General features: G+C 40.5%; 1 protein-coding gene across 2 annotated transcripts in view; it reads left to right on the forward strand.

The window, feature by feature from the left end:
- Window positions 1–18,165: 18,165 nt before the first annotated feature.
- KCNQ5 (potassium voltage-gated channel subfamily Q member 5) overlaps window positions 18,166–20,475 on the forward strand; it is a 609,909-nt gene continuing 607,599 nt past the window's right edge. For both annotated transcript variants that reach the window (XM_030929123.1, XM_030929124.1), the window contains exon 1: window positions 18,166–18,667. In XM_030929123.1, coding sequence (XP_030784983.1) covers window positions 18,270–18,667 — 398 coding nt within the window. In that variant the 5' untranslated portion in view covers window positions 18,166–18,269. The remainder of the gene's footprint in view (window positions 18,668–20,475) is intronic.

Here is a 20,475-nt window from a genome sequence, read left to right on the forward strand (position 1 = left end):
AGAAATGCTCTCTGCACCACGCCTCTGCTGCCAGGGGATGGGGAGAGGTGGGGTCCACAACTCAAGACTGTTTTTCCTACCTCTTCAGTGTCTCTTTCAGTGATACGAAGTTAAAAGCAGGTACTGTGAGTGCTCACCTGATCTTTGGTTCTTATTAAGGTGCTTTTTTTTCTGTAGATAGTTGTTAATATGGTGTCCTTGCAGAAAGTACAATTGGCAGAGCTTTCCATTCTGCCATCTTGCTCTACCTCCTGATTCCATATCTTTGACTATTGTTAATTGTATTGCAATAAACATGGGAGTGCAGATATCTCTTCTCTATACTGATTTCCTTTCTTTTGGAGGTATAACCAGCAATGGGATTGCTGGATCATATGGTAGTTTCATTTTGAGGTTTTTGAGGAACCTCCATACTATTTTGGCATAGTGGCTGTACTAATTTACATTCCCACTAATAATGGGGTATGAGTGTTCTTCTTTCTCCTTATCGTTGCCAGCGTTTGTTATTTTTTATCTTCCTGATAAAATCTATTTTAACTGGAATGAAATATTATCTCATCATGGTTTTGATTTGCATTTCCCTGATGATTAGTGATGTTGAGCATTTTTTATATATCTGTTGGCCATTGGTATGTCTTCTTTTAAGAAATGGCTATTCAGATATTTTGCCCATTATTTAATTGGGTCATTTGATTTTGCTGTTGAGTTGTGTTCCTTACATATTCTGTTTATTAATCCCTTGTCAGTTGGATAGTTGGCAAATATTTTCTCTCATTGAGTGTACTATCTCTTCACTTTGTTGATTGTTTCCTTTGCTGTGCAGAGGATGTGATGCCATTTCTGCTTTTGTTGTCTGTGCTTTTCAAATCTTACCAATAAAATCTTTGCTCAAACCAATATCCTGAAGCATTCCTCGATGTTTTTTTCTAGTATTTTCATAGTTTTGGGTCTTAGATTTAAGTCTTTAATCTATTTTGATTGATGTAGTTGTTAAAGATTTTTCAGCTAATCTATCACATTCTGTAGTTTAAATTACATAAGTGAGATGTTCATTTATTTTTATTTACTCTGTTTTAGGTTCACAACTGTATAGATTGATGTTTTTCATCACATCATCAAATTTCTCAATTTTTTTTCGAATATTGCCTCTACCTCATTCATATTCCTCTATTTCTGGAACTCCAACTTTTAAAATTAGATTAGAATTTTTTACCCTGTTCTACCTCTTTTCTGTCATATTTCCTCTTTTTTTTTCATTGTGTTACTTTCTGAATAAATTCTTCAGATTCATCATCTAGTTCACTAATCTTCTCATGACATATTTAATCATCCATCATACCTAACCATTATTTGTATTTCAATAGTTTTTCCTTTCCAAAATTTTTATTTTATTCTTTTTTAAGTCTGCTTGTTGCTTGTTAATTTTATAGCACCTTGGTGTATTTTAATCCTCTCTTTTGAAGCATATATTATTTTAAAATACTAAGTGTTGCCATTTTATAGTGTGACTGATAAATCTAATATCTAAATGTTTTGCTAGTTTGATTTATTTATTTGTTTACTCTGCTGCTGCTCATTCATATTGCTGTGTTTGCTTGGGTGCTTGTGATTTTGGCAATTAACTTCCATTTACTAGAACTTTCTCTGCAAGTATTCCTTGAGGCCTGGCTTGCTATTGGGTAGCTTGTTTTCATTTCCTTCTTATAAGTTCCTGAGGATGCTACCAACCTGGTACACTTCTAAACTAAAACAGTATTAATAGCTTCTTTGAACTACCCAGCTGATATGAATTCAATCTGCAATGCTGTGTACTGACCTATTAAATTATTAAGAAAACCTTCCCTCCCATAAATCTAATGCTAAGTTTTAATACAACTAGTTATTTTTGTAATCTGTTTTCTATTGGCCCCCTTTATTCAGCCCCTTGGAGTTCCATGCCAGAAGAATCACCTATGAGACCCAAGAGAATCACCTATGAGACCCTACCTTGAGTAATTTTGTCTCTTGCTACTATCTGCCACTGCCCTACAAAAATTAAGGTTTAAGTTCATCTGAATGTTGGCAGTTATCTTCAGGGGGATAGTTCCACTTGCCTGTCAGAATTGTCATTTTATGTTCATTTTTGACCTCTGAGGGAGGCTGAATCAGAGTGCATTTTCTTCCACAATCCCAGAAACAGTCCTTATTATGTCAATTAGCGTGTGTATATGCACATCCAAAAACACATATATATGCATATGTATGTGTTTGGGTTGTTTCAGTTTTTGTTGCATCTGAATCCATGAGAGCCCTCAAAAAAATCATCCACATAGTCTGTGAACCCTATCACTAATACCACATAATGATTTCTGCTTGTCCTGGAAAGGAAATTAAATAAAGTTCAGATTCTTGTAACCCTTCCCCAAAGATAGAGACTATGTAATGTCATCAAATTTCCTGTTAAATCTTTTTATTTGTTTGAGGTTTGTGTGGTTGATTGCTTACTTATCTGTTGCTTGCAACAAATCATATTCTGACATTACCCACAAATAATTGCCCCAGAAATAAAAGGTATAATTTTTAAATCTGTGTATTAATTTTTAAATAAATACTAACTTCATGTTCACAATTCCAACAGACTGATGACATTGAATATGATTCTGTCCTTGCACCTTGGAATCACAATTTGTGGGACTTAACTCTTTCAAGGGGACAAGTATAAGTAATATTTCTATGTGTAGTGGACATTGGCCATGTTTTCCGACTTGTCAGTCGCTTTTGAGTGTTCTTGCTTTGTTTGAGTAATTCCAGGCTCTAACAGTACCAGAGCAGCAAGATAAAGGCAGGAAAAATAGAATGGTCCCATTTAAGACTTTGAATCAGAAATGAGTACCTTAGGAGGTAGAACAAACTCAGCTTCCACTTGGTTGGCTTTACGGAGCAGTGTTGGTTTTAAGACCAACTACTAGCTAGAGGAGATATCATGCTATTGGAAATTGCGGTACAATAAAGAAAAGTTCCAGCAAATAGGATGTTAACTGTGGCATTAATATTATCAGACCAATTTTGCATGGTTTGGTACATTGCTCCTTAATGCTTATACTTGGGCCTGGTTCTCTAACCCTTGCCTCAATAATGTGTGCAACTCAATATTCTCCAAATAAACTCCTTTTAATTTAATTAATCAGAGCCAGTTACTGTTGTTCTCATTTGAGAACCAGAACCAAAACGAAAGTCAATGCCAGGAGCACTACAAGGAACAAAGGGCCCAGCCATTTACAGCTTAGGAATCCAGTGACTCTTGATACACACAATAGGCAGGTAGTTGCGTGCTAGATCTGGGGAATAGACACTGTGCCAGCTGAGGTTGGAATGTTAAAGAAAATGCTACCAAATTTTCGGAATATTTGTGTATAGGAGACTTAACTTTCTGTTTTTGGCAAATTTCTACAAGAAAGAGATGAAAACCTTAATGATTAGCAACTGTTCTATTTCTGAGAAAGATATGCTAAATCTTCCACTGTAATTGTTAATTTGTCAAATCCTTCTTGTAATTTGATGTTTGCTTTATGTATTTTGAACCCATATTATTTCATCTATAAAAATTTAGAATTGCTGTATTATCCTGGTGAGTTGAAACTTCTATCATTATGAAATGCCTCTTTAATCTCTAGTAAAGCTTTTGGCCTTAAAATCTATTTTATTGGATACTGGCATAGCCATGTCTTTTTCTATCCTTTTACATTCAACCTTCTGTATCTGTGAATTTAAGGTATGTCACTTGGGTAATCAAGGGGGTGGCCTATGGTAGACGTTGTTGGTTGTCTGTCTGTTCCCCATTTGTTTACATGGTTCTCAATTATTTCCAGTATGCCCAACTAAAATAATTCACTTTTCTTACCTTACTTGCAGTTGTGATTGGTCATGGGATGGTTCTGGACAATGAACTACAGGTAGAAATTCATCAGGAGGACACCCTTTCTGAATAAAAAGCAAAGTCCATTTTGAACTCGAGCCTTTCCCTTATTCTCACCTGGAATTTCAGATATAATGTCTGGAAACATAGCTGCCACTGTTGCGACCATAAGGATGAATGACACATGCTAAGCAGGTGAAAGTGGCAAATGGAAAAAGTTAGGCCTTTATGTCTTTGTGGATGCTTGCCTGCCTGACTCTTGACTCAAGGCTTCTCTGCTTGAAACAAATAGGCCTTACTTAAACCAGTATTTTGGGAGGAGGATTTCTATTAGCAGCTGAACACATTCTTAAGATACAATTGTAATGTTAGGATTCAGAATCTCCAGGAAAGGGGTATCTGTACTTTACTGTACCTAGAAAAACCAGGTTCAGTTAGGGAAGTGACTCTGTTCTTCTCTCCTGTGTTTGAAGCCAGAATGATCAGTGTTTATGGGCCTTTGCCGATATATCTTTCTTCTTCTCTTATATGTGGCTGTTAATAAAATTTCTAAATAAACAACCCTCTATTCCTAAAAGCATTTTCTAATTTGGAGAGACATAAGGTTTTGTGGTTAAGAACACAGTTTCTGGAGTCAGTTAGCGATTGTTCATATCCTGTTCATATCCCCACTTTTTGGTTACTGCTTATGTGATACTGAGCAATCTCTTAATGTTTCTGAGCTTATTTCCACATCTCAAAAATGGGGAGAGTAGTAATGCCCATGTCATATAGTTGTGGAAGGATTAAATGAAGCTCTTCAGGAAAGCATGTAGGAGAGTATATATTGACTTTTTTTTCCATCAAGCGTTACAATTTAAAACTTGGAACTATTTTAGAATTTCTGCATTGGTTGAAACAAATTTAAACTCCATTCCAACTCTAAAATTCAATAGCTCTGTTAAATATATGAGGGTTGTGTGATGGAGAAAATCAGAACAAAAAGTTTAAAAAAAATAGAATGGGAGAAGGAGGCTGAGTTTATTTAGATTCATGTACATGAATATTTCCGTATATTTATTTTAGTATTACTTAGCTTTGGAACTACTAAAAACATGATAACTCATAGTCTGAGTGATGTTGGATTTGCCAGTTAGTTATGTTCCTTTACAAGAAGGTATCTTAAAATAAGTAAACATTCCAACATGTGATTCTTAATTTTTTCTCCTAATACTTTTCTTGTTTTCCCCGTAACAAAACTGGAAGCCATCCATAAGTGTTATTTAACATTTACAGAGCAGCTAATAAGTGCAAGGCACTGGCATCTATTACACCATAACACGTTATTTTCTCTCATTTTGAAAATGAGAAAACTGGGGAACCAAGAGACCAAACGCCGCATCCAGATTTACTTGTATGTTAAATAGGGTTATTAGGATTTAGGTTAATCCACGTAAAATCTCTGAGCTTGTCAGTATAATTCAAAACAGAAAACAATTTTGCACAAGTTTAATCATTTTTTAAGACAAAAAATTAGAACATACTTCCAGGGGTATTAAGGAAATAGGAGTCCTTTCATATTTTTCTTGAAGGAATGACTTTCTTTTCCAGAACAAAGAAACTTAAGGGCTCCAGTAGGTCAGTGAAGATGGAAATAAATGCAATATTTGGAGGATTTATGTACCTATGAGCTTACAACCAAATTGAATATGAATACATATATACATAAAAAATAAATACTACCTTTGGAAAACATATGTTTGATTTAGCAGATTAAAAACAAGCTTTTCCAAAAGAGAGGTAAATTTATTCAATAAGAAAATACATTAAGCCACTTCTGTCCTTTTAATATCTTCAAATTCTAGCAGATTTCCTTCTAACCAGAGACCATTGTTATACAAGAAAATTGTTAGCTGCTATAGTACATTCATATACTACTAACTAAAGTAAAAACATGTCAGTTTGATACGGCTCTTTTAAGATTATGAATGTGTGTTTTTATTACATTTCTCAAATATGATGCAGCAACCCACAATGGAAACACTTGCATTAAAATGACACTCGGACCAAATGTTCATGCTTGAATCTCTCATAAAATGCCTCTAGTGAAGTGGTGAATAGGCATCTATGAACTCTAGTTATTTTAATTTGCTAATTGATATTTTATTACCACCTTAAAGAGCCCTTGTATAAATTTATATGGAATTAGATACAATTATAATAAACCTGTAGTGTCATTTGAAGCATCTATATTCCAATGCAATCAAGAAAAACAGTCTCAAAAGAGCCCTCAAAACCTTGAACCAGTTAGTCATTTATTTGTTCTCTGGATTTTTTGCTTCCTCTTTCATTCCTATCCTAGAGTAGAAGCAGGAAGATATGTTCATGTTTAGGTATACAAAAATACTGTTGTTATTTTAACCTTCTAGAATATTACAAAGTCTGACATGCTTACTTACCTGTTGACTTTCCCTGATGTTGTATACATTGAAAGATTTTACTTTAAGTGGAAAAATGGTTTTCATAAACATCTAACATCATTTCCCCAGGTGTATTACAAAACCTGAAATTCTAAATATGGAAATAAATGGTACGTAGACCAACAAATATCACCAAATGGCAGCAAGGAAAACTTTCCACCTCAATACCTTCAAAGGCTGACCTAAAAAGTTTGTTTAAAACAGGGTTTCTCAACTTCGGCACTATTGACATTTTGGGCAGGATAATTCCTTTTTTTGTGGGGAACTATCCTGTAAATTGTAGAATGTTTAGCAGCATCCCTGGCCTCTACAACCTGGATGCCAGTAGCAACAATTTCCCACACCCTCCCCCATACTATGTACTATGCCAACCAAAAACATCACCAGACATTGCAAATATACTCTGCGGGGCAAAATTACCACTGGTGTAAAGAATTAGCTCTAGATGAATAAATGTTTATAAAACATATTAGTTGGTTTGGGGTTATCAAGTTTTAGATAATATTTCTATCATACCCTGTTATGTATTTAAGTTTGCTCTAAAAGTATTTTAAAGCTTTTAAAAAAATACAGTAAACTGTGGCATGAATTAGGTAGGGATAATGTTTGTTCTACAGTTTTAACATATGGTAGGAACTCAACAATTGTAGAGTGGATTGAGGAATGGATAAATTTTTAAAATTCTCAATAAAGGAATATAGGGGCTTGGTCTAAACTCAAGCATGATTAGTCATGACCCAGCTAGCCACTGTAGAATTGAACACGGACAGTCCAGGCAAGGGGCCCAGGCAAGGGCTGAGGAGAATGGCCTCAACATCAGGTGTGGGCAGGAAATAGTCTGCTAAGCAGAAGAGTGTATTCTTTTTCGAAGAATTATGCACTAGCAGGTTATTCAATGTGTATAACACAAAAAGGCTGGAGCCAAGATGACATCCAGAGGGTCCGTAGGTGGGCAAGCAGGCAGTTAACATTGTGGAAGTAGGTAAACCCGTAACAGGACTCCAGTCACCATTTTAAGATATGGGTCAAGACTTCAATTCCTGAGAGATGACTGAAACAAAAATGAGTATGTCCCATGATAGTGTACTGGTTAGGCAGCAGAGATAAAAACTTCATCAGAGAAATGACTTTGATATATTTACCAGAATTGAGGTTCTGGCTGTACTCATAGGTTTCCCTTGTACTGCATGAGTAGATTCATGGTAGTTTGTATGCTTTGGTGGGCAATATTTTAAAGCTTAGGTTGCAATTATGTTAATACTTATATATGTGTTTGTATATGCACTCACTGAACTACACATACATACATGCTCTTGGCTTTAAAATATTCAAACTCTGCCAGGTACCATGGCTCACACCTGTAATCCCAGAACTTTGGGAGGCCAAGGGAGGAGGATTGCTTGAGTCTAGGAGTTCAAGACAGGCCTGCGCAACATAGTGAGACCCTGATTCTACAAAAAATGACAGAAGAAAAAAAAAAGCTAGGTGTGGTGGCATGAAACTGTAGTCCCAGCTACTCAGGAGGCTGAGGTGGGAAGATTGCTTAAGATTAGGAGTTCAAGGCTGCAGTGAGCTATGATCACAGCGTGGCACTCCAAACTATTCAACAGAGTGGGACCCTGTCTCTAAAATAAAAATAAAAAATAAAAAGTATCCAAACTCTGGAAGATTAATTTGGAATAGAAACACCATTATTCTGAGTAAATGTGATCCTATAGTATAACCATATGATAAATGTAATGAGAATTCACTGCTGTTTTAGCGCTAACAAAAAGAGCTATAACAAAGATCCAAAATCTCAGTTCAAGGACTTTATAGTGACCACAAACCTTGCTGTCCTAGACCCTCCCTGATAGAAGTGTCACCAAGGTACTCCCAACCAAATCATGAGAAATAGTGTAGATTACCAGGGATGTCAAGGAAGTTCTAGCTATTCCAAATTTTCCCATATATCCCATATAAGTCATCCTGAAGATATCCTCAAGAGAAACTTTGTAAAATTCATTCCTTTGTCTGGACATGGTGGGTCACACCTATAATCCCAGCACTTTGGGAGGCTCAGGTGGGCAGATCACGAGGCCAGGAGTTCAAGACCAGCCCAGCCAATACAGTGAAACCCTGTCTCTACTAAAAATACAAAAATTAGCCGGGTGTGGTGGTGCGTGCCTGTAGTCCCAGCTATTCAGGAGACTGAGGCAGGAGAATCGCTTGAACCTGGGAGGCGGAGGTTGCAGTGGGCCAACATTGCACCACTGCACTCCGGCCTGGGCAACAGAGTGAGACTCCATCTCAAAAAATTTTTTAAAAAACCTAATTAATCTAAGAATTACAGCCCAAGGGCCCATAATCTGGGATTGATTAAGCTAGGTTTTTGCAAATTATTTCCAAGAGTCTGTGAGCCTCAAAAGTTGTAATTGTATGCAAAATTATAAGTTTTTAAAAAACTTTTTTGAAGGCTTCCATCAAATTCTCAGACCTCTGCTATCCAGAAAAACTTTAGAATCATAAATTCACAGATATTCTAGAATAATGAATTCAACAGCTCTCATCAGACATCTGAAATATCACAGATATTTTAGAATGAAAGGATGAATATCTATTACTATTTGAATATTGCTGTTAAAAGTAGAAAGATATGCAAAACTCTATACATTAAGGTTTACTTTGTTTAGTTGTATCTAGTAACCCTTAATAAAATATACATCAATGACTGCATAGCCTCGTACACTATCAGACATAGTTGCTTTCATCTGCTTTTAAACTTCACAAATAGTCACCTGAATGAGATCATCTGCAAAACTTAAAGTTTCTCTTCTGGGTTATCTCAAGGTTTACTCATATAATCTGGTTTTTTTACATGATTATATTGCTATTTTTTTTTTGTATCTGCTAAATTTCAGCTAAATGTTAACAATTACAGAAGCTAATGTTTCAGAGAATTAATCAGCTATTATTTCAAATTGCAGGCTAAATCACAAATGGAATCCAAGCTAAATCTTGTTATACATAAATATTAGTAGTAGTTAACATTTACTGAGTACTTATTATGTGTCAGCACTAAGATAACACCTTTACATAAACTATTTTGTTTAACCATCCCAAAAGTCCTGTGATAAGGATATTACTATCCTCACTTTAAACATGAAAGAAACAAAGACTTAGCAAGATTCAGTAATCAGTCAGGAATCAGGATCCCACAATTTATAAGTTTCTTTCTGATCCCAAATCCTTAGCATATTTAAAAATATATTTAAATATGTATTAGTATTTATTGCTCCACTTCTGATTTTTGTCATCAAAACTAATATTGGGTCTGTGGACCCCTGCTTCTTTCCCATTTTTAATCTTCCTATTCACAACAGAATATATCTTCTTCCTTAAAATAATTTTCAACTTTGTGTCTCTCTCTTTAAAAAAAAAAAAAAAAAATCTTCAGTCTTAGATACAAAATAACATGCAAAAAGGAAACCAGAAACTTGAAAACATGCCAAGTAATACTCCCTTTATGTCACAGTCCCTGTATTGTATATCAACAAAATTTTACACCAGAGAGGTAAAACTCAAGTTGATTGCAATCTCACATTCCCTTTCTTTTTCAAGACATTTGCCTCTTGCTCCAATTAACTGTTTTTACTTTCATGATTCCTATACAAGGCCCACACGTTGTAGTGTTTAAATCCTAATGCTTTTTTATAATCCGGAGAATTCAGTCACTGCTGCAGACCCAGCATAGCCAAAAACTCAGGCCCACCACCTCTGGCTATCACTGGCCTCCTCCTTTTGTCTTAGTGGGCCATGAGCCTTCTCATTTTGTAGCTGAGCCATGACTCAAAAAAAGGTGGGAAGTATTCTAAATACTCCAACAAACAGGACCATTCTGTAGCTTGGTGATTTTGCAAAAACAACTTTAATAGCATTTCTGTTAATATAATTTTATGCTAATATGTATATATAAGAAAAGCTAATATGTATATATAAGAAAAAAGCAAATATCTTATTGAAACTCCAGAAACTCGATGACCCCACTCTTGCCAATCCCTGACTTGTCTGAGGGACTCACAGTATCTCCTGTAGCTTTCAGTAGCACTGTTGAAAACTGTGTTGAATACTTAGCAGGTATTGACTTCCTTTTTCTGATCTGGTCAGTTCCTCATCCTTGATTACAAATAAAATCAAACAAAAATGTGTTTATCTAGCCTGCATTTTCCTTCTTGGTAAAACTAAACATGAAAAATGCATACTTATTAAATAGAATTATTTGAAATGTTAGAAATAAAATATAATGGCTTTTATTAAAATGTTATTACTCAATAAAATCAATAAAAGATGTCCAAGTTGTTGCAGGCCTCACAATTGACAGTGAAATAGTGTCTGTCAAAATTGCAGCTTAGTTGTCCAAACACCAGTGCAGGCTCAGCCTTGGGACCTGTGACAGTGGCTGCAACAGCCACTCAAGTCTCAAGTGAATCAACATGATTTTGTCTAGTGCCTTCTTCAAACCTAAATCTTCTGCTTGCTTCTCCCACTTTAAAATAATTATCTCCATTCCCTTATCTTCAAATTATTTCTCTGCTCACTTTGATCTGATTTCTATTTCTACAATTCTGCAAGGAAATAAAAATAAAAACAACTTCAAATGACCTCTTTGTTGATAAATCAAAAATCCTTACCTTATTTGATTTCTTTCAGGCATTTCCCTATTGAAGCTCCTTTTTTCTCTATTGTAGCAGTGGTCCTCAGTGGTTACTCAGCTTTCTTTATTTCAGTCTCTTTCCCTACTTGCTCCTTCTCTCTTATCCCAAATGGTCACACTTACTAGGGTTGGGTTCTCAGGACTCTTCCTTTTTAAACAAATCTACATGCTTCCCCAAGTAATTTGATTCTGACTTACTGATTTCATCCATTATAAATATAGATTGATGATTCTCGAATTTCAATTTCTAGCTCTCCCTGAGCTGTAGATCCATATATCCAAGCATCAACTAGATATCTCCACTGAGCTGTCTCAACAGGTATGTCAAACTCAATAGAAAATTGAACATATTTCCCTTCTTCAGACTGCCTTCTCCTTAATCTTTACTGATTGAGTAAATGATACCATCATTCACTCAGATATTTGTGCCTGAAATTGGAAGTTAGGCTCACCATGGATTGGTAGCTTCACTAACCTATAGCATAGACACCGTATCGCTTTCATCGTTGAGTCTCCACTTGGAACAGTGTGTGCCACTTGTAGGTGTACAATCTAAATCAAGCCTTTTCTGAAAGTAGAAGTAGTGACATGTAGTATTTCTGGCTTAACATTCTTCAGTGGATCTCCCCACTCATGTCAGGATAAAATCCAAAGTTCTTGCCAAGACTTTGTCATACAACCCTTGTCTTACTTCTATTGCCTCCTGCTTATAGCTACACCTCCAAAAGCAACTAAGCTTCAGTAGAGTCCAACTACTTATTAGTCTCAAAGTATGATTAGCTCTCAAAATTTCACATCTTCTCTGGCTGGGCGTGGTAGCTCACACCAGTAATTCCAACACTTTGGGAGGCCAATGTGGGTGGATTATTTGAGGTGAGGAGTTCAACACCAGCCTGGTCAACATAGTGAAACCCTGTTTCCAATAAAAATACAAAAATGAGCTGGGCATGGTGGCGTGTGCCTGTAGTCCCAGCTACTCAGGGGGGCTGAGGCAGAAGAATCACTTGAACCTGGGAGGTGGAGGTTGCAGTGAGCTGAGAGTATGCCTGCACTCCAGCTGGCGTGACAGAGCAAGACTCCGTCACATCTTCTCAAATGTTTTCTCTTTGAGTTATCCCTCATGTCTTCACCAAAGTCTAGTTATTCCTCAAGATTTAGCTCAGCTATTACATTCTTTAGGAACCTCTGTAGTTTCTGTAACATTCTGTGCAAACCTCTGTGAACTCATCACCATGTTACAATTACTTGCTCATTTATCCACCTCCCCCACTAGTCTATGAACATAACAAGAATCAGGACTGTCTTTCATCTTTGCACCACTCCAGGTAGCTGGCACCTAATAGTTGAAGATTACTTGTTGAAGAGATTAATAAGTTTTGAGAACTTCATGAAAGAAGCTTTCTTAATTTCCTTTTTAAAAACAATGGTAAAATGTCAGTACCACTAGGGGGCACAGACTAGTAACAGAATTTTCAGGTACACTAGCTTAAAAGAGATGTTTGCTTTCTGTGGCAACCTCTTCACATAGTTTCTAAGTATATGGATCTCAAAAGGTTCAAATGACTCTATTCAGATTATTCCAAGAAAGACATGTTTAAATAGTTGGCTAAAAGATAGAGAGTAGTGCTGACATATTAACATGTTGGAAAAAAATGAAATCAGGTATGGTCAAATAGAATTAACAGGGTTTTATAAATAAAGCTGAGAATAGCATTAAGAAAAAGATCAAAATGTAAATACAGTTTCAAGAAATTGATACTATGAGACTTGGGACTATTTTTTAAATTTCAACACAGAAAAGTACCTATGCAGGGGAACTTCTACTTCCACAGGAAAAGTGAACAGAAATATTGAAGCTATTTTTGTGGTTGGAATAAAACCTCAAATCCTCCTCCAAGATAACCAGTAGAAACTTTCCAGTGCTTTTCATTTGTAACAAAAAACCATTAAGATTATTAATACACTATAATAGGCTAAGTATTTTTTATTCAAAAGCTGATATAGATTAGTAGTTAAAAATCTAGTTTTGGTTATGTTTTTGCCCTGCCTCAGCTACTTTTTAGTTTTAAAAAAATTAACTTGTCTACACCTCAGTTTCTCTGCCTATAAATTGGATATGATTGTAGTGCTTACTTATAAAACTATTGTCACAATTAAGTGAATTTATTTTTTTTATTTTTTATTTTTTTTGGAGACAGAGTCTCATACTCTGTTACCCAGGCTAGAGTACAGTGGCATCATCTTGGCTCACTACAACTTCTACCTCCCAGGTTCAAGCGATTCTCATGCCTCAGCCTCCTGAGTAGCTGAGATTACAGGCACCTGCCACCACGCCCAGCTAATTTTTGTATTTTTTAGTAGAGATGGGGTTTCACTGTGTTGGCCAGGCTGGTCTTGAACTTCTGATCTCAAGTGATCCTCCCACTTCGGCCTCCCAAAGTGCTGGGATTACAGGCATGAGCTACCACACCTGGCCTGAAATAATTACTGTAAACCACAGTGCCTAACACATACAAAACACATGATAACTATTTGCTATTATTTTGCTTCAACAATTGTGGTCAGCACAATATTTCAGTAATTCCTAGAAACGTTAATTTTGTTAGCTGCTGGAATAAAAATGGTGAGAACTTGTTGAGCCCTTTCCGCACTATTTCTCTACCAGCCTTTCCTTATAGCCACACTCACTCACACCTGCCTCCTTTCTGCATCCCTGAGGCAAAGGCTGTTCTGAGGAACAATGTCCCATTTGCTGTGTGGGGTAGGCCTGGGACTCTTACTGTGTTATCACTCTCATGCAGTCTGGTGAGGCTCATAGGATCTCTGATGTTGTCCTGGATTCTCTGATTAATTTCTGCTTGTTGAAGAAACAGCATGAAAAACTTGTATCATATCTCTTAGAGATGAGAATTGTTGATGACTGATCAAAACAAATGGTATATTATGCTGATATATTTAAAATAATAGTAGGAGATAAATATGTTTATTGAACCAATGGTTATGATATCTATGAAATGCAATATAGTTGCTATGCTTATTGGTTTGGTTACAGCCTGATTGGAAGGAAATAAAAGCTAAGGAGAAGGGTGGTGTATCTTAAAGGGACTTACATTCAGGAGTCTGGAGACTTCAGTTCTACCTCTATGCTTACAAGGCAAATTGCTGAGCCCTGTGCACATCATTAAACAGCAGCCAATCATGAATTTCCATTTCTCCATTAGTGCGTGTTCTTTTTGTTTGTTATTTTCTACTTTTTTAGTTTTATATTTGCCGCTTCATTATTTTCCCAAGCAGACTCATGTCACATGCATTTCCTTTTTATTATAGGGTTTAAGAATTCTATTTATCATTCCCTCTCTGATTAGCCCAGGAATTTCACACTGGATCAAAATGCATCCATATCACTAAAGAGTGGCACTTGTATCACTCACTAGTTGATCAGAATCATGAACATGACTTGGTAGGAGCATATCTTGTAGTAGGAGATTGGGGCAAATGAGAAAATGGGTAAGCATGAAGAAGAAGGAAAGTGGGAGAGTAATGGGTCATTGACGCTTTGTGAAACTGGTCCAGATCCAGTTATTCTGGGCCTCTTATGGGCATTGAAAGCCTTTTTTTGTGCATCTCTAGCTCATGTATAGAATTTTAAATATTATTTCAGAGTACCTTTCAGAAGGATAATACAATGGAATAGAAAATACACTGAGGCCAGGAGCTCATGCCTGTAATCCCAGCACTTTGAGAGGCTGAGGTGGAAGAATTGCTTGAGTTCAGGAGTTTGAGACCAGCCTGGGCAACACAGCAAGACCCCATCTCCAAAAAAGAAAAAGAAACACATTGAAATAAAATATCTCTAGAAACTATGTTCACTTGAAACCATATCCATGTAGACTTCAGAAAATGTTTCCAAGGTCATAAATTTCAGGCAAGCATCGTAAGAGAATGAATGAGTAAAAGCAAACACATCTCAAAAGATGGGGAGGGCCAATCAACTCACATACTTTACACTAGCAGTTAACATTTGCCTTTACCTCTACCTCTTCATAATGCTCTAATGTAATTATAATGCATAGAATATACACTGTTGTTTTACTCACTGCTTAGTATACCTATCTTCTTTTCTTATATTTGAATTTTAATATTTCAGCAAAATAAACTAATAAAAGGCAGTTTCCTAGCAACATGTGTATTCAAAGGAACAACAACAAAGCTTAATCACAAACACTTTATTTTCTCCAAAGTTAATTCCCATCTTTTGAGGGAAGTTAGCAGGTAGCAAATAAAGCAAGGTGCAAACAGAGACTCTTGCAGGAGAGGCTGGCACAGCCTCACTTGGCTTTTTCTTCCTGGGCATTCAAGGGTAGGATGGTTAGAGCTAAGTCAGTCTTTTTCAGTGGTTGCAGTCAGAGATTGATACAAAACCCCAGAACTGTGTGCTCTTTTATCCATCCTTTGCTGGAGATGCAGATTGATGGGTGGAAGGAACAGTGAACTAGGAAGCCAGGTTGTTGGATTCCTAGTAACTCTCACATACTACCCGCGAAAACTTGAGCGGGTCCTCTTTTCCTGGGCTGTGTATCCAAATGGCGGTTACTCTAGAAGACATAAGTGAAAGGTCCTTCCCAGCAGCTCAAAACCGCTACCAGAAACCGGTTCTTTCTTTCTTCTTTTCTTCTTCTTCTTCTCCTCCTCCTTCTTCTTCTTCTTCTTGTTCTCCTCCTCCTCCTCCTCCTCCTCCTCCTCCTCCTCCTCCTCCTCCTCCTTCTTTCTTCTTCTCCTGCTCCTCTTCTCCTTCTCCTTCTTCTTCATTAAGCTTAAATGGCATTTGCTTAATCAATAACACAGTTTCACTAGAATTATTGCTGCACCCGCAGAAAAGCATCACTCAGAAATTAAGCAGCTGGCTGTCTTCCAGGGAAACGTGTCCCTGTGTCCTGCCTTCCTGAGACTTCTTGCCTGTACGCGGGGCCCAGCGGCACCAGAGAAATGGAAGTGACTTTACCTACCCAGAGAAAGTAGAAGTCTGCAACAAGGAAAACAGCTAAGTTAAGAGGAAGTGGTTTTCATTTTACTGCTTGCAGAAAGGCCAAGATTTTGACGTTTAAAGCGGGCACACGAGTCATTTTAAGTCTCTAGATCTTTCACCCTGAAAGTCCCTGCACAGAAACTCCATAGGGAGTCTAAATATAGCAATAGCACCCCCCTCCCGCCCCCTCCGCCTTCAGTCAGGGTCCCGCGCAGCTCTAGGATTGGAGAGCTTACTCCAGGGCGCTCTCTGCATCTGCCTCGAATAGCACCGCACGGAGCAACCTCTTTCGCACCTCCACAGTGCGTGGGTGTGAAGTGTATTAGGGGAAAGCTAGAGTGACTCTGGGTGCTGGTGATCGGCTCACAGTCACGTGGCGTCGCCGCCAGCTGCAGAGAGCTCCCAGCTAGCTTCTGCTGCCCAGAGGCTTGGGGGAAAGGAGGGAGGGCTTGCTCCTGCTGGTGACCAGGAGCAGGCAAGAGGGCTTCACACAAATAATAGTGATAATAAAGAGTAAAAGCAAAGCATTTAAATCGAGTTATTGCAGGAGACAAAAATCAGCTGCTGCGGGCGTGGGTGTGTGTACAGGGTGGAGGGGAATTGGGAAAGTATTTATCTCGGAGGGGCGGAGACGGCTGCAAGAAGACTTTTGTCTTAGCATTTTTTTAGCCTTAGGAAAGGAAGAGGCCCGAAGGAATCCACCTTGCAACTATCTGCTGTGTCTTTGTGGTGGAAGCTTAGTTTTCCCTTCAGTTTAATTTGATGATTTTTTTCGTTCATATTCAGGGAAGAGCCACTCTGTTGGAAGAAGTCCCCGAGCCTGGCATCCTTCAGTTTTCCCCATGCTGAATGTGAGGTTTAAACTGCTTTTTCTTTGTAATATACTGTTTCTGAAGGCCAGAGGCGGCGGCCAGTGGCACCGTGGCCTCTCTCTCCGCCAAGGGTGCCTGGGCTTTGGACCACCCGGGTGCCAGAGGTGGTGGAAGACCCAGTCAGTTGTTCCTTGCAACAGGTCTCTAAGCTTGTAAGTTACAACATAAGGTGGGTGGGGTCGGAACCCCAAAAAGCCGGCGTCCGAGACACCCCATCCTCAAGTTTTCTTTACCAGACACTGGGGTCCTCGCTGCCGCTGCCGAACTTCTCAATCATATGACTTTCTTGGACTTAAATGGAAATTTCTTGACGGAGGGAACCGGGTTTGTTCTCCCAGGCTTCGCGCCGCAGTCAGGCAGAGCCCCGGGGCAGCTCGCTCACAGCGGAGGAGCCACTTTGGAGTTTTACGCCCTTTCCACACCCCACCCATGGACTGGAAAGGATGTTCAGTTACTCGCGGGCTTGTTGTCTGATACTGGGATGGAAAGTCACAGTCCGCAGGCTGGAGTGAGACGCGGGAAGATGCCTGGTCCTTGCCTCGCGGACTCGGCAGCCGCGTCCTTCGAGTCTGTCCACTGAACTGCGGAGGACTCGCCCGTGTGCGGGGACCCGAGTGTCACTGCCCGGAGCGTTACCTTGCGCTCCAGCCTCCAGGCTAGCTAATACCTGGAGGGCAGGGCAGGGCTGTTCCCGCTCTCACCCCTTGCGGAAGGATGGCAGGATCCGGCGCAGCGACGTAGCAGCGGGAGAGCACAGCGACCTGCGTCTCCAGTTTCTCCTCAGGACACGAGGCTGATTTCACCTTCCGGACAGCTGCAAAGCCCCTGCCACAACCAAACCAAACTCGCGCCTCGGAGAGGGGCTTCTGGAGTCGGTTCACTGCAAGGCGTGGGGAGTGGAGAGAGGGAAGAAAGGGGAAGCCTGGGGCTGGGTGTGCGCGCGTGGGAGCGCGCCTCGGAGCGCCCCGCACTCCCCCACTCCGTCCCCGGGGGCACTTTGGGAAGGAGGGAGTGGTAGTCGCGGGAATGAGGGAGAAAGAGAAACCCTCTCAAAGTGACGCCCCAAACAGGTCCGGATTTAGAATTCGAAGCTAAAGGCTGTTAGAAATCGGGACTCCTCGGCCTCCTCTGCAGCCCCTCCTTTCCCGCCCCGAAGCCCGGGCGGTTTGCTGGCTGCCTGCTTCCCCGCCCCCGGCTCAGAGGTCTCTGGCTGGCGGGCGCCCCGTCGGCCGCCGGCTTCCTCTTTGAAACCCGCCGGCGCACATGAGGCCGCTGCCCCCGCCGCAGGCGCTGGCGGCCCCCTCGCGGTGCCCGTGGTGATGCCATGCCCCGCCACCACGCGGGAGGAGAGGAGGGCGGCGCCGCCGGGCTCTGGGTGAAGAGCGGCGCAGCGGCGGCGGCGGCGGGCGGGGGGCGCTTGGGCAGCGGCATGAAGGATGTGGAGTCGGGCCGGGGCAGGGTGCTGCTGAACTCGGCAGCCGCCAGGGGCGACGGCCTGCTACTGCTGGGCACCCGCGCGGCCACGCTCGGTGGCGGCGGCGGTGGCCTGAGGGAGAGCCGCCGGGGCAAGCAGGGGGCCCGGATGAGCCTGCTGGGGAAGCCGCTCTCTTACACGAGTAGCCAGAGCTGCCGGCGCAACGTCAAGTACCGGCGGGTGCAGAACTACCTGTACAACGTGCTGGAGAGACCCCGCGGCTGGGCGTTCATCTACCACGCTTTCGTGTGAGTACCCGCGCCCCCTGCTATGCCCGCTCCAGGGGACCACTGTCCCTGGCCCCCTGGGGCGTGCTCCGCGCTCGCGCCCTTGGGCCCCGCGCGCGTGCACACGTGGTGGCTTTTATTTCTTCGCACGTGTTCGTGGTCTTCCTTCTGGAGCCTCTCCCTTCCCCCAGCCCCACTTCTCCCATCTCTACAGCTTGAACCATTTCCCCGAGGACACCCAATGAACTGCCCGGTAGCTTCAGGCTCCCGGGGTGGGAGCCAGGCAGACGCGGGACTTAGGCTGCGCGGATAATTGGGAGCAATTAGGTCCCAAGATACGTAAACTTCAACCGAACGGGGCGCCCGGGAGCTAGGGAATGCAAAGGGAGGACAGGCGCCCGTGTGAGGCTTGAGAGTACATTGGGGAGGTTAGGAGGTGATGGCTGGGTAGGACCAGGAGGAGTGAGGGGGCGCCGAGGGCTAGGTCCTCAGTCCTAGGGGCGGAATAGGGGAAGCTGCTACTTGGTGGAGAGAGCTGCTAGGTTTTAAGTGCGCCCGGAAACACGCCTCGCCACCACCCAGCCACCACCAACGGAAAATCTGTCAGTGCATGTAGCCCTTCCTGCCACGGAGAAGGTGGCCAAGGTCTAGAGGAGGCTAGCAGGCCAGGCGAAGCAAGGCTCCCGCGCTGCAGCGGGCAGGGAGGCAGCTGGGAACCTGGGGCGCAGGAACGCGGGCAGAGGTGCGATAGCAGAAGCGCAAATGGGTCGCCTCGGACAGAAATCAGGCAGTGGATTAAGTCCCCATTTGTGGCGCGGAGTCAAAGTGTGTGTGTGTGTGTGTGTGTGTGTGTGTGTGTGTGTGTGTGTGTTTTAAGTAAGCCTTCTCCATCTAGCAGAGAATGCTTAATGAGAAAATGATTGGAAGCAAATGTTTATTTTTCCCTTAGGCATTTAAAACCTTTCAGTGGCTTTAAAGTTTACTACTGTTTTTCCCACAAAGTCCATTCATTCAGTCTCCTATTAGAGTCACGTTTATCTGGGCATTTTAAGGTTGTTTTTACAATGTTACCTCATGTCTAATTCTTTTTTTCTTCCTCTTCTCCTTTTGCTTCCTCTCTTTTTAGTATCATTATTTCTGCTTCTTTTTTGTTAAGATGAAATATAAAGACATCAACCTTAGAAGACCAGTAGAGAAAGTTGCAGATACTCGCTGATACATTCCTTGTTTCCTAGTAAAATAAGTTTTGAGCACACGGACTAGGTTTCTTTTAGAGATAAGTTGTGTCATCCATACATAACTCTCTCCGGGGGTGTAGAATTAGCATCAACACCAGAAACGTGTTTTGAAATAACGTGGAAGAAGGGCTGGTTTTGTAACTAGGTGAACCTGGAATTCGACCACATAGGAGTCAGGAAATTGGTGGAGTCTACAATCTGTGGGTCTCTGGTATCTGGAAAATTTTACAGTTTCTGATTGATGTGAACATGTAACATTAGGCGGAATATTCCAGCCAACTTTCCGTTTTACAATGCACACAAGGAGAACAGTTGTGTTGCATCAGTATTACATCAAAAAGTATAACTTTTATGTAAGATTCACATTTATTTAAATGTGGTTAGGATAATGATAGAGAAATGCTACTGACACTTTTCATATTAATCTCCTCTGAACTGATATATAATTAAACATATTACTTAATAAGCCTGGTAAATTATTTTGACCTGTCAGAATATACTGAAATAATTTAGCAATTATGATGCTCAATTTGGTAGCAAATATGTACTGTATAGATTATGATTTTTTCTTTACAACTGTATGCTTAAAAT

This window comes from Rhinopithecus roxellana, chromosome 4 (genome assembly GCF_007565055.1).
Source record: "Rhinopithecus roxellana isolate Shanxi Qingling chromosome 4, ASM756505v1, whole genome shotgun sequence".
Classification (NCBI taxonomy): Eukaryota; Metazoa; Chordata; class Mammalia; order Primates; family Cercopithecidae; genus Rhinopithecus; species Rhinopithecus roxellana.